This window comes from Quercus lobata, chromosome 5, assembly GCF_001633185.2.
Source record: "Quercus lobata isolate SW786 chromosome 5, ValleyOak3.0 Primary Assembly, whole genome shotgun sequence".
Classification (NCBI taxonomy): Eukaryota; Viridiplantae; Streptophyta; class Magnoliopsida; order Fagales; family Fagaceae; genus Quercus; species Quercus lobata.
Genome location: NC_044908.1, coordinates 66,127,042 through 66,141,743, shown reverse-complemented (window position 1 = coordinate 66,141,743; position 14,702 = coordinate 66,127,042). Strand labels below are relative to the sequence as shown.

The following is a 14,702-nucleotide window of genomic DNA, read 5'->3' as shown; positions in this document are numbered from 1 at the left end:
CCTAATTTAATCTTTTTTTTTCCTTAGCTGATTTGGGAATTTGTTATAGATTTTTTTGTGTTTGGATTTGGAAATTTGTTATTGAGAGGAATATTCTGATGTTTTTTTGTTTTGTATTTTGAGGAATCCTAATTTGCAAGAGATTGATTTTTTTTTTTTTTTTTTTCCTTAGCTGATTTGGGAACTTGTTATAGATTTTTTTTTTGTGTTTGGATTTGGAAATTTGTTATTGAGAGAAATGAGGAATTGTGCGTGAGAGGCTTGTAGTAGCACGGAGAGGGCAAAGCTGAGAGAAGAGATGAGAGGCATGAGGGAGCTGGCTTGCGCAGAGCAGAGAGATGAGATGAGAGGAATGAGGCATTGTGCGTGAGACTTTGAAGACACCTTGCCCTTTATTGAAGGGCAATTTGGTAATTGCTAACTCACCCCCAACGGATATATCAAATGCCCATAAACTTTTAACAAAATGGACCATTAGAGCTCCAAATATTAAACGTGCGTTCTCTTCACAAATATAAAACGTAACTTTTGGGCTTCAAAAGTTGAAACAAACGGGTACTTAGTGATATTGGGTGCTCTTTATAAGTAAAATTCGGGCTTAAATCTCTCCTCCCCCATTCATTTTGTAACAACTGAAATAAAAAATAAAAAAAAATTGTGGAAAAACATAATTTGTCAAATTTGAAGATTATTTTAATACAAACAAATGTTTTAGTCAGAAAAGACAACCAAGTTCAAGCTGAAAGAATACACAGAAACTTATCAAATTGGCAAATTGATTGCTGGGAATGAAATACAAAATTTTAGCCCATACCTTTTGGCAGCAAAGGCAAATGCTGTCATGACAAATCATGACAATTTCTCTTGAGGGATGTTGGAATGATTTTTCAGGACATTCAGGCAATAGCTCACATAATGCATCCCAGATTCATCGATGTTAGTGGTCTGTGTAGCTGGATTTGGATCCAATACAATCATTACACCAGGCAATTTTTGTGTTTGTATGAGTGTAAAAGTCGAAAAGGTAAAGAGTTGAATGTTAGGCATGGCTCACTGGTATCAGGCAGAGCTAATGGAGTTGCTCAATTGGTTGTTAACTTCTCTTATTTTTTGGTTAACTGTTTTTTTTTTTTTTTTTTTTTTTTTTTTGAGAATCCAGACCCGAAAAGGACCCCTAGTTAACTGTTGTTGAATGTCTTAGGCATAATTATTATTATTATTATTTTTTTGGGAGAAACAAGGTTAGGCATAATTATTGGTATCAGGCTCTAGCAAAAGCTTTGGTGTCATTTATAAGGTTGGTTAATTTTCTTGCTTTTCCCTTCTTTTCTTGCACTCGAATGTTCCAACCAAAAAAATTAGCGACAGAGCTTAAAGCCAGTTCATCAAAGAATTGTGATGTAATGCTATTGATTATTACAGATCTTACAAAAGTTTTATACATACAAAAGAATTGCTGGGCCAAGACAATTTACAACAAAATTTATCTTTCATGCCTAGCTTCACCCCCCCCCCCCCCCCCCCCCCCCCCACTTCCTTTTCTCACCTCCGCCTTGATTCCAAGAGAGCGAGAGTGATTGAGAGTTCTTATGAGTAATAAAAATGTTTATTTTGTTGAAAAGCCACACAGACAACACCAACTGATCATGGGCTAAATCCTTGATTCTATGTAGATAGCACAAACAAAATGTCAGTGATGAAGTACTACTCAGTCTTGACAAGATTGTCTTTATGAGAGCAATGATGCAATTGGATTAGCTGACCCCTCAAACTAAACTCTTCCACCTGATATGAAAGCAATATCATAAGGTCAAGGCATAACTCTGATTTATTTGTAATATTATATACAGTTTTTTCTTTCCATCACTTCAGCATAGGACTACTATAGGTAAAAACGGATTGAGATCATGTGCACATGATGCAATTGCAATGAGTGGTTGAGATTGAAAGTTGAAAAAAGAAACTTTCAATCTCAACCATTCAATAAAAAAAATATTAAAAAGAAGTAAAAAGTTAAGAATGTAAAAAATTTTGTGAAGGGAATGGGATTAATTGCATGGTGCAATTGCATATTGTAATTGCACCGCATCTCAATCCCCTACTCGTAAGACTATACACTACAGTTAACTTAAGCATGCTGGTATTTCCACAAAGCAACTTAGTGACAGTACTAATAATACATTACAAGCAGAGTCGTGGTGAGGCTAACCTGCGATGCATATGTCTTAGACAACAGACCACCACATTCTCCAATAAGAGCTTTTTCTCCCCCAGTAACTCTGGCTAGTTCAGAAATTAAAATTTCTGTTTCTTCTGCCTGTGTCAGATGAACTTTGTCACTAAAACGCTCAAAATAACTTCTAGAGGAGGCAAAGTTTATTTACATAAATTTACACATATCATATATAACTCATATTTAGAAATATACACAATATTAGACACTGAATTCAATAATCATTAATATAGAAACATAAAGGATTAAATTAAATATATAAAAAATTTCATGAACAAATTATTGCATATAGGAGAAATCCCCTACAGAAGAACTTTGTTCAACTTAAAATAGTTCACGTAAAGCAATCCAATAAGTTGGATTTGGATTGAGTTGTGTGTCCAGTGAAAATAGCAATGTGGGATAGGCTCAAGCAGGGGCGTAGCCAGAAATTTTTGGTTGGGGGGGCCGAGGTAATATTATCATATTGATTTGCAATTCAAGAAAAATATAAAGTATGACATATATACATATATACATATCTTCCTACATTAGTTGTATAAAAAAAAAACATAAAATCTAACCAAAATTAGACTACAATTACAAGAAATAATATTTATAGAAATTAAATATAACAAAGTCACTATAAGCAACTATAAAATACATAGCAGTTAAACTCAACCAAATTAGACTACTATGGTCAAAAATAAATTCAAAATCAATTTCATTCATCTCAACTAAATTCAAAAAAATTTCATTCCTACTAATATTCTAATACTGTATCCTCTCTCTACTCTCTAATGATAATTCCCACACCAGGACTTTGAATAGCTATGGGACATAGCCTCACTCAAGAAAAAAAATGTGGGATATGGCTGACATGTCTTAGAGAATGAAAGGAAAAGTCAAAAAGATGAAAAGTAGGAATTTGGGATGGGGCATTTTTATGGCTACGTATTGGAGGAGGGGCCAAGTTTTTCTCATAGGGGGGCCAGCTCTTAAATGAGAAAGTGTGAGACCTATTTCTTCCTACTATTATAGGGGTTTTAAAAAATTTTGGGGGGGCCTTGGCCCCCCCAAGGCATAACGTGCCTCCGCCCCTGGGCTCAAGAAGAGGTTTATATATAGTCTCTGTCATAGCTATGGAGAAAACAAAAGATCTACACAACAATGGTAAAGGAAAATGTCTTTCACTTAATTTACCTTTGGCACAAAGCTTTGAAGATGAAAAACTATCATTTCCATCATATTTGTTGCTGAGTTCAGTGCCTCTCCTACCTCTCTTATATCAGCCTGCAACATGCATAATTCTCATAGTCAAGAATCATCAGTGTAGAAAACACAGTAGGAAAGATTTTAAACATTAGTACCACTTGGAAGCTAAAATGGACAAAAAAAAAATTACCCTGACATTCCCGATTGGAAGTTGAAGTGAGGCATTCAACAAAGCTTGAATTGCTTCTGATAAAGAAACTGAATAATCCTCCTCTAGAGCAGACCACTCCTCCAGATAGGGAATCTAAAATAAGGGCCAATAGCGTTTGATTTAGATAGGGCTAAACTATGAATGTTATAAGCACCAATGTTACAAAGCAAATTGATATTTTCTTAAAGGAGTAAGACAAAAGTAAAGATTCCTATCTGTTACATGATCTCACAAGTAAAGAGCACCAAGTAATCTATTCTCACAATAGTTATATAATGGCAAAGTGCCACAGATTTGTTACATGATCTCATCAAACGCAGAAATTATTTAACCTTTGTACATCTCATTGGCTAATTCCACCTCTATTTTTTTGGTTTCACGACTTCAATGTATGATTTAATTTGAAAAGAATTTCTAAGGTCCAAATTCTTCTATTGCTATAGGCAAATCAAACTAATCATTGGAAATAAAGAATTCAGTTTTGTTGCTAAATTCCATATAGTAGTAGCATCCTGATAAACAAAAAGCAGAATATTTATAAGCCTCCTAAACCACCACGACACATTCTGTTGTCAAACATTTCTTTGGACAAATAAGCACAAACTAAATCCCTATAGTCTTTGAAATAAAAAAGAATTCCTTATATTTCATTAAAATTCTGCTTTCACATGTATAATTATCACGCCTTTGGTATTCATGCAATTGAAAACCGTGTCAAGCAACAACTGCTTTCAACTATTTTATAAGCACCAGCGAGAATCGGTGGGATGCTAGCTTTAAGAGATAGCTGTGTGTAAATATTATAAACAAATAAATAAAGATGATGGAAGCTTGTTTGTACAGTTGTACTTCTATGAGGCAGCAAGTACTAGCTAAAGTCATAACAGATAATTACTGTGAACTGTTTAAAGTCATTCAATTTCAGTATTAATACATAGGCATACAAACTGTCCAGGTTTTATTTATTTATTTTTTATATTTTTTTATTTGATATTTTATTAATTTCGTTGGCCCTTTTTCCATGAAAAATCTAGGTTGTAGAAAATGATTAGAGAGATGTTAACCAAAACATCACTACTTATTCTATTGGGTTGTCAACCAAGTGGGAAGAGAACAATAGGCTAAAAAAGAAAAGACAAGAAAAGAAAAGATATTGGGACGAATAAATATTTTCTTGTGCAACCCAAAATATATTTGCTTCCCAGATATTTTCACCCCAGTTAGATCAAACTTAAAAAATTGATCTCATCATTGGGTCCAATTTTTCTGGTTAAAAAAAAGGTAAGAATAAGTAAATGGATGAGAATTGGATGAGCTTATTTTGTTTTAAAAAAATAAACTGTGTAAAAGAAAAACTGTATGTATAAAAAGTAAGGCATTAAATTTTTTTACATAAGTTGACGGTGAAGATAATTGTCCATTTTGAGCTAAAAAGAACTGACCCTAACTGAAACTATGTTAAACATCAAACTTAGTGGAAACACTTGTCAATGCAATATCATGAAAACATTGGCCAAGATGGGTTGTCATTTTGCAATGCTTATAAGCAATTGCACTTATGAATAGAAGTGAATGGTGTCCTGAGTGAAAGGTGAACAGAGTAATATGCGAGATGAGGCTTAGAGAAAGATCTAAAATGTAACAGGAACACTTGTCAATGCAATATCATGAAAATGTTGGTTAAGATGGGCCATCATTTGCAATGCTTATAAGCAACTGCACCTATGAAGAGAAGTCATAGTTTCAGCGAATGGTACCCTAAGCAAAAGATATTAGTATTTGAGATGAAAATCTAGAGAGAGGCCGAAATCATAGCATGAAACTTTTTATTTTGAATTTTTTTTTTCCTTTTTGGTTGGAAGAAAGAAAACGTGAATGATAAGAGTTGGTGCCTATAACAAACATCACGCATGGTAATTATTTCTCCTTTAGTTAAAACAGGAAAGTTTAGTATAAATGTATTTGTGTATATATTTCCCAATCATGGCAGGTTACAAACAACTTTTTTCCACTGAAATATAAATTACATGAAAGATGCTTTATATGCCAGAAATGGGTTAGATGCATGAGGGAGAGGACCAAGCCATGCCACTAAATACAGGTATAAAAGAACTCTTTTTATCGGTGAAATTGTAAGTTAAGCACAGACAAGATAAGATAATGCAGAAAGCAATAATGAGGCAGGCAGCCTTACTTGAGCTTCAAGAACTGTTGAAAGAGTCTTCGTTCTTTGCAAAAGCCCAAGTTCTAGGCGTTTCTTCTTCACAGAATCAAATAACTCAGATATTTTGACCCCAAGGGAATAAAGTGTTCTCTACAAGATAAGAAGCTGTTTAATAAAGTATTCACAAGGCATAGAAAATATTTCTATTATTATGACAGGAGAAGAATAGATTTGATTGCATATTGTAGAGGGAGGTAAACGGTAAGATCATTATGTGATTATGCAAAGAGCAAATACATCAGAGCATCAAAATTTCCAAAATAACAAGATATGGATGAGCATGACTTAGGAAAAAAGTGTGAATGAGGTCAGTTTAAGTAAAAGTCAATTTAGACCGAATACCCAATAATATATATATATATATAACTGAGATGTCGATGCTAAGTTTGTCATTTCACTATTCTATTTTTCTCACATCAAAGAAAGAATACATGCTTTTGACTGCAATTAACCACATTCTTTTTGGCTTCCTCTAAGTCCCTTTTGTGCCTGTATTTCTCTTTGCAAAAACATATCTGCTATGTTTCCCTCATTTGCATTTGATGCTGCATTTAACTTCTCATCATTGGCCATCACTTACATTTCTAATCTTATCCATTGTTGCTTTACCACTAACAATCTCAGCAGTCTGCCCTTTGGTTCCTAAATTTTCGCAAAGCAATGTAATGGGAAATTATATTGATTCCTGTTGCCCTAGATGGAGAACCAAAATGTCTAACAGAACATATGATACTAGTGGTATTGAGACTATGAAATCTCTAACAATTATAATTGTGTTGATAAGTATCCTCTACTAATGGTCTTGACAACATACCATTTATTTTCTTTCTTTTGGGAATTCCTAGAGATTGTGTCACAGACAACAAGAGCATGTATGTGCAGCACCATAAACTAACCCTCATTTGGTTTTGAAGTTGAAGTAGACATATTGACAAGAGAAACATGTGCAATGGGTGTTACTAAAAATTTGACAGACATGTAAAAGGGGTTTATAACAAAGACAATTAAGTCCAGTCCTTCTTACTTAAACAAGTTTAGTAACAAAAACTTTATCCTATTTGTACTTTTCATTTGAAAAGCAAGTAGCAGCAACCTTGTTTAAAAATTAAGACCGAATTCTCCTGGTAAATAGATTTATAAGGTTGTTATGCACTTTAAGCATGCCCATTTCATACATTCCATATAAGTGTTACGAACTCTACGCATGATCATAGCATATATTCAATTTTGGGGAATAACAAACCAAACTTGAAAATGGCATTTCCATTGTCATGAGCCTGGAATTCACTGTGACCAAGTAAGATACTGTAACAGCTTACAGCACCATGTGGCATTTACAATTAAAACCAGCAAGTGAACAGTGCAAAAAAATTCAACAGCACCACTAGTTAGAGTGATACTTATATTCACTCCAAAATTATTCATAAATTCACCTCCCTAGTTCTATATCAAGTCAAAACTTTAAACATCATTACGCTCATCAAGAAAACTGGTAACTAGAAGGAAAAACAATGAATTTAGGAAATTGGGTAATGAATGTGATGAACCAACCTCGCATTCTCTTTGCTGAGCTTGCATAGAGGCCTCTGCTTTTGCATTGGCAAATCTCCACTGCAGATAACGGTTGTGAAGCAATCTGAGAGTATGTACATTTTCCTGTTGGGTCGAAACTTTCTTTACCTTCCTAGTATCATTCCCAGCCCCCAACGACTTTGCACCAGGCGGCGGGACTGGAGGCAGAGAGAGGCCTCCACTCGTCTTCACAGAGTTTGTGTTTGGTTTGGGGAGAGCAAAGTTTGAAGGCTTTTCACCACCATTACCACCACTTGATAATGGCAAATTCATCGAACGAGAACAAGGCGATGGAGCAGAGAATTTCAAAGAATCACTGCTTCCATTAACACCCCTATTGGTAGAGCAATTTTTCTCAGACATCAGTCTATCTGCCTCGGGCACTGAAGACCGGAAATCAGGAAGAGAGCGAGCCGTGCAGTTTGGGCGTAGATTATGATTAGTATCATCAGAAGAATCTGAAGGTTGAGCTGATATTGACAATGACAAGCCGCTCGATTGCAAAAGCTTGGCCGCGGCGGTGCCCGTGGCGCTCATATTGGTGGTAGATCGTCTGAATCTGGATGCTATTGTTGTACCGATTGTAGAGACAGTAGGCGTGTCCGGCCTTGAAGGCGTGTTGAATTTCCCGGAGCAAGTTTTTGAAGGCGGTTCGGCTCTGTTTCCACCTCTGTTTTCTTTGAAAAGCTTCACTACAGAACGCTGTAGTTTCCTCTGAGCTGCTTTGCACTGAGGGTCCAGCTCCGAGTTTTGGATCTGAATCGACTCAGTGACAGAAGGCCTGTTCTCGTCATCGGAACTGTACAATGGCTCCATGTCCAGATGCCGCCGCCGCTGCCTATGCGCCGAGGTTGACCGCTGCGGCTGCTGCTGCTGATGATGATGATGCTGATGCTGATGCTGTTGTTGTTGGTGTTTAGAAACGGGCGATGAAACGAGAGGAGACATGAACCGAGAGCTGACCTCTCTCACCCTCGGCCGCCGTTGAGTTGGCGGCGGAGGAGGCGGAGGCGGAGGAAGAAGAGGCGACTCCGCCATCGTGGTGGTGACTTCCGGCTGATGTTGGTCTTGCATCAATTCATTCATATTTTTTTCAGGTTTAGGGTTTGGGCGAAATTGAATAGAATCCAAACTCCAAAAATCACACTGGCATATACTTGTGAATAAATTGAATAATCGGATCGGATCGGAAAGTCAAAGTAAAACCTGAAATGAGATTTGCTTCAATTCAGCGACGACTTTAGATTCAGATGGAAGACCCTATATGACTGAGGCGTTTACCGGATTAGGGATATCAGAGAGAGAGAGAGAGAGAGAGAGAGAGAGAGAGATAAAAGAGAGAGAACAGTGTAGCGGTGTCCTCAAGAGGAACATTAAAAAAAAACTAGCCGTTGGCTGTGAGGATAAGTCCTAACGGTTGTATTTTTCAAATTGAGAGGGGGCATGCCATGTATTACACATCAATCTATCTGTCTAAAATATTCTAATTTGTAACCATTTCTTGTAATACCCACATGTCCCACAAAGGAGAAATCTTTCCACTCCTGGTCACTAGAGAGGGGTATTTCTCTAGGTAACTCCTCTCGTATGGTGTCCATTCTACTCATGAATTAACTGTTTTGCTTTTGTTTATTTTCGGCAATATATTTGTATAGTAATTATTGAATAGATATAATTTTTGATCATTTTTATAGTAAATATGTTATAAAAGACTAAAAGCTTGTTTATTTCAAAAATACGTTAAAAAAAGGTGAATTTTTTTCAAGCAAATCTCAAATGCTCGCTCAATTTAACATGTTCTAACTCCATCTACCACTTTGAACTTGTTTTTATTATCAGACCAAGATATCAATCAGTTTTTGGTGTAAGTGGGTTGAACTCCAAATCTCTTATACAACTATCAGAGACTTTACCAGTTGAGTTAACTGAAACCCACTCGTTTTTATGAGTTGATGCACTGACAAGATTTTCAACTTATTCCAACTCCACCTGTCACCTTGTATTGGTTTTTCTGGGTTTGGTGACAAGGTCTACAACTTGACCCAACCTGCGCTATCAATTTTTGATAGTTTATAAAAATATATTTTTTAAATTGGTTAATTTGGTTCTTCTTGGATTTTGAGATTTTATTTATTTATTATTAAAAGATAGAAACTTGAATTTTGAGATCTAGTATTTTTTTTAAGGGAAATTTTGAGATTTAGTTTATTTGTTGTTTGGTTTATTTTGATATTTTGAAAAATCATTTTTGACAACTTTGTTCAAGGTTTTTAACTGACAAAGGTCAAACTATAATGATGTAAAAATTAATTTTTTTTTTTAGAACGATGTCAAAATTAAATTTAATCATTAATTAATATGAAAATAAATGAAATAAAATATTCTTGATTGAAAATTTTAAAAATATTTTCTTAAATTATTTAAACAAGTTTGTACAACATGACAATATCTTTTAAAAATCCAAAATTTTTATGCAACTAAAATAATTTAAACCTATCAATACTCTTTTTTTGAACGCATAGAAACCATATGAATAAAGGCATGTACAATTAAAAAATAAATAATTTGAATTTATTCTCTAAAAATGTACAATTGAATTGAATTTTCCTTAACATTTTTTAAAAAGAAACTAAAAATGTCCTTATCAATTTGACATTGATTGTGAATGAGAAACTTTCGGTTAATAAAACTCAATCATCCCTAAAATGTTCAGTAAAATTACTGAAATGTCTTAGTTATGCCCTCCTCCACCAAAGCACATTCTAACCAATTACATCGGATTGTTCATGAATCATGTTGAAATATATTTGACTTGCTCAGAAGAATTAACATCAACTTGAAAGTTGTATGCTTACATTTTCTTATAATCAATGAAATTTAATGTTTGACATGGTTTTATTTTATTTTATTTTATAAATTTAATTTAGTTTTGATACATACAAAATCAATTGTGAAAACTAGCACTTATCGCTCCAGTTATGTGAGTTCTGTAAAATTCTCCTCCTCATGATTTCCACTTGAAAGAGCTCATGTCAATTACTTAACAAAAAGTTAGTTGCTTTATCCTAATTTACGAATTACCATAAGATGAGGTAAGTTTTAAATAAAGTAGTTCAGTAGATGAGGTAAGTTTTAAATAAAGTCGTTTTTCACAGGGTACTTACGTTGCTAATGTACTTGGATTTTTTGATAATTAGAAGGGGGGCGACCATATGTGACTTATCTTCCAGGGCGTGATCTAATAGGGGCACCCCCCATTAGGGAATGTTGGATTGAGCCATAACTACTATGACCGGGGTGCCTCAGAACTCACCCTAACACCCCAAGAGAGCCAGTGGATGAGGCGTAATGCATGCTAGGAACCCACCCTCACATCACATGGTACCCGCCACGACTCGAACGAGGGACCACATGCATGCACGTGGGATCTCACACCACTGGGCCACCCCTCTTGGGGCTAATGTACTTGGATTAAGTTTCAACATAGAAATACTCAAATATTTATTGTAAGGGTATGGAGTATGGTTTGAAGGCTATGGCATTGAATTTGGCCTTATGTTAAACATGGCTACTGTCCAGAAAGAATGTTAATATGTACTTATAACTGGAAGCTCAATGTTTGCCATGTAAATCACAAAAATGTAGAAAATGAAACTGAGAGTGAAGAGAAACTAGTTTCACTAACCTCTTATGTTTTTCTGTATGAATTTCTACATATATTTGTGGTGTGTTCAATTAATTTTTTTATGGCTAAGCTAATTTGTTGGAATTTTTACAAAAATATAGGCAATTTTAGGCCTGGTGGTGCAGATTGTTATATGATTGATTCACATATTAGCTAGAAGAAATCTGCAAAGACGTAATCTTCTCTTTTTTTTTTTTTTTGCCTAATTGTTATATCATGTAAATTTTGTTTAACAACGATTAGCACCAAAATTATTCTATGCTATTTTCAATTTTGTTCTATTTTCCAAACTCATCAGAAACCCAATTCACTTACCAACAAAAAATAAAATAAAATAACCAAATTCACCCAATTGCCTGAAAATCAAGAATTCACATACCCCAGACCAAACGATTTAAAATTTGGAGGAGGTTCAGGCAATAAATTAAAGCTTTCTTTTTCTTTATTTACAATGTAGAGAAAGGGTCAGCGCTCATGTTCAACCTATGTTTTGCAATGACAAAATCAAAGAATGGAGTAATTTAATAATTGGAAATGTTAACGAATGCTCTAAGAGCATTGATGTGGAAACTATTTTCGGAAATATTTTATGGGAAAACGGTAAAGCAATTAATTTTGTTGACAACTTTTTATATTTCTCATAAAAGTGATGTCAAAACTTTCCTAATATGGTTTATTAACAATTGTCATAAGGGCAACCGTTAACATGGCCCAATTATAAATATGATAACATTTGAGTCTTAAAAGATAAGACCATGACATACAAGCACAAAATTTGCCGAGAGTAGGACAAATAATTATTGTTTCAGAATGAATAACATACAACTAATGAATGAAATAATTTGATTTACAAGGTTGGGATGGATCTGAATTCTGTGAGAGGTAACAATTTGATTTAAAAAATATTACTACTATTGCTCAGGTATACGACTAATTACATAAGACAAAATTTAGGTACAGTACGTTAGGTGTTGTTCCTCAGGTTCCCATCTTAAAATTTAGCTATATGGCTACTTAACTAAAAAATACATTTCTATCCCATGAGAAAAAATCCACATGGCAAAATCTTAAGAGAGGAACCTAAGGAACAGCACCTAAGTACGGTACCTAAGTCTTGCCCAATTACATAAATAGTTGATTGTTTGAGAAAGCCCACTGAAATTGATCCCTAGATAATAACATGATCAAAATAACCTAAAACCTCCGCCTAAAACCAAGGAACTAAGTGACTGATTCCCTCATCTGTTTATTCTTTCAATAAAATTTAGGAACTAACTAGTTTTTTTATCACTCTGTTCATCCCATGGCAAATTCCCTCATCATTGCATCTGATACTAATTACTCCTTGCTCTGCATAGGTTCATGCTATTCAAATTTACTTTGCATGAAATCAATTAATTGTGAAATTATCATTTCTGCGGGAGGTCTCCCTCATCTCACAACAAATATGAATCCCTTTGTGGGACTCACACCTATGAGAGGAGAGAGGTTTCCTCCCGTAGGAGTAAATAATTTCTTGTGTTCCATGTGACTTTTAGTCTTAGCATATTATATGTTTAATCGATTTCAAAACTTGGGGCTACTTTATAATAAAATTGTGCTCCCATGTTTTCCCACAAGCTAGATTAGCTTTTTATCGGAGACATTTTTGCAAATAAAAGATAGATGTAATAGTAATGCGAACATTTTTTTTTTTTATGCGAAGTAATGCGAACTTGAAATGCAAGTGATCCAAATGTGTATGTAAGATTTAAATTTGCATATGTGGTAAAAGTTGTTGAATCCAGTATTTACAAATCCATTTAATGGTACAGGCCACAATGACATCAAACAAAAAATGGCCAACTGTACTACTAGTACTACCATCCATGTTATAGTTAAATGTCTCCTTCATATGACCTTCACAATTTTACAGCTGTGTTTTAGTAAGTAGGAATGCACAAAGTTGATAATGATGTGTCCATCCATTTTGGCGGTTAACCTACTCAGCTCTCTCTTGTATGCATTTTCGTAATTATCTACAAATATTTGGCACCAAATGCCTAACATCAAAACAAAGCAATTCTCAATAAACATTAATTCTTAGGCCCGAAGCCCCAAAGTTTTTTTTTTCATACAATCAAATCTTGGGCTTTCCAAGACTCAAAAGTTTTCACAAAAAAAGAAAAAGAAAAACTTTGGGCCTAAGAACTCAATTACATTTTCATTGGTCCCAAAATATCAAGAACCTTCTTCAACTGATAAGTGCTTTTTGAAATTAACGCTTGAAAGCCCAAAATCATTCATAAAGAAAGAAGTCCTTTGAATTTAATTTCTTGGCCTGCATGCCCAAAGTTTTTTAAAATAATAAAATTTTCAAAATTGGGTCCAAAATCCAAAATGTCTTTTCAACAATGCCCTGAAGGCAAGATTTTCAAAAATGCCCCCACAACCAAATTTTGAGGGAAAGACTTATTCCATTCACAATTATACAATTTCAAATGCCCCAATTTCAAAATTCCTCATAATCAAATCAAGTGTTTTCATGAACCATACAAAGATTTTAAAAAGAAAACTTATGAGAATAGTGGTTATTCAATTATTCCATTTCAAATGAAAGAGGTAAAACACCATAAGTGGTTATAAAACCTCATTCTCACATTCAATTCAAATCAGTTTCAACTTATATCAATTTCAATTTCCGTCATTTCACACATGATAGTGCCTGCTATTAGGATTATCCATCGCCATAATGCATGTAAAACAATCGAAACATGTGAATTTTTTTACATGTCAAAACATGTGAAAAAAGATAGCATTAGATAGGACACAAATAAGAAAAATATGCATGTGACTTTTGACTACTTTAAATAGTCTTGTAAGAATGACTCCAAAACCTATAAAATGACCCCAATGGATTTGCATGTAACTTTTGACCACTTTGTTTTGCCATTTTAAAACTTGAAATTGATAAATCAGGAAATCTGAGAAAACCTTAAAACATTGACCAATAGCCAAAACCCACTTAAAACCACATTGATCAACCAAATTTGATCAAATCAAATGGTCCTGGAACCAACTCTGAAGTTTGACCAAATGATTGACCAAGTTTGATCGACTTTGATGAAGTTTTGCAAGATTTGACTGCACTCTATTCTCACAATCTAACCGTCTGATTGTAATTATACTTTACAAATACAAATATTTCACTACATTTTGCCAATCCAATGGTTAGATTTTGGATCTCAGTTTGTCGCATGATGGCCACGTGTTGTTACACCTACCCATTAAGAAACTATGATTAACCTTGTTCACACAATCCAACCATTTAATTAAGATCGAAATTTGCCAAAACCAATATCTTACCCCACTCTTTCAATATAATAGTCAAACTTTGAATATGAGTTTGGTGCATAATGGATGCATGTCGTTGTCTCATATATTGATAAAAACTACCAAATAACCAATAATAACTACTAAAGCCTCCAATATGACTGAAATACTCCTATCAAAGCTAGGAAATGACCGAAATACTATAAACTTCTAAAGTAACCAAAATACAAACCAAAACCTACAAAATGACCAAAGTGCCCTCAAAGCTTCA

The 14,702-nt window shown here is 34.3% G+C and overlaps 1 protein-coding gene across 1 annotated transcript; it reads right to left on the bottom strand.

Annotated features, from left to right (window-relative positions):
- Nucleotides 1–1,531: 1,531 nt before the first annotated feature.
- Nucleotides 1,532–8,806, bottom strand: LOC115988478 (protein ENDOSPERM DEFECTIVE 1). Its single transcript, XM_031112050.1, has 6 exons — nucleotides 7,414–8,806; nucleotides 5,833–5,952; nucleotides 3,618–3,731; nucleotides 3,416–3,505; nucleotides 2,210–2,317; nucleotides 1,532–1,785 (listed from the first exon to the last, which is right to left on the bottom strand). The coding sequence occupies exons 1-6, from the start codon at nucleotides 8,518–8,520 to the stop codon at nucleotides 1,705–1,707; spliced, it is 1,620 nt and encodes a 539-aa protein (XP_030967910.1). The 5' UTR covers nucleotides 8,521–8,806; the 3' UTR covers nucleotides 1,532–1,704.
- Between the last annotated feature and the right edge of the window lie 5,896 nt (nucleotides 8,807–14,702).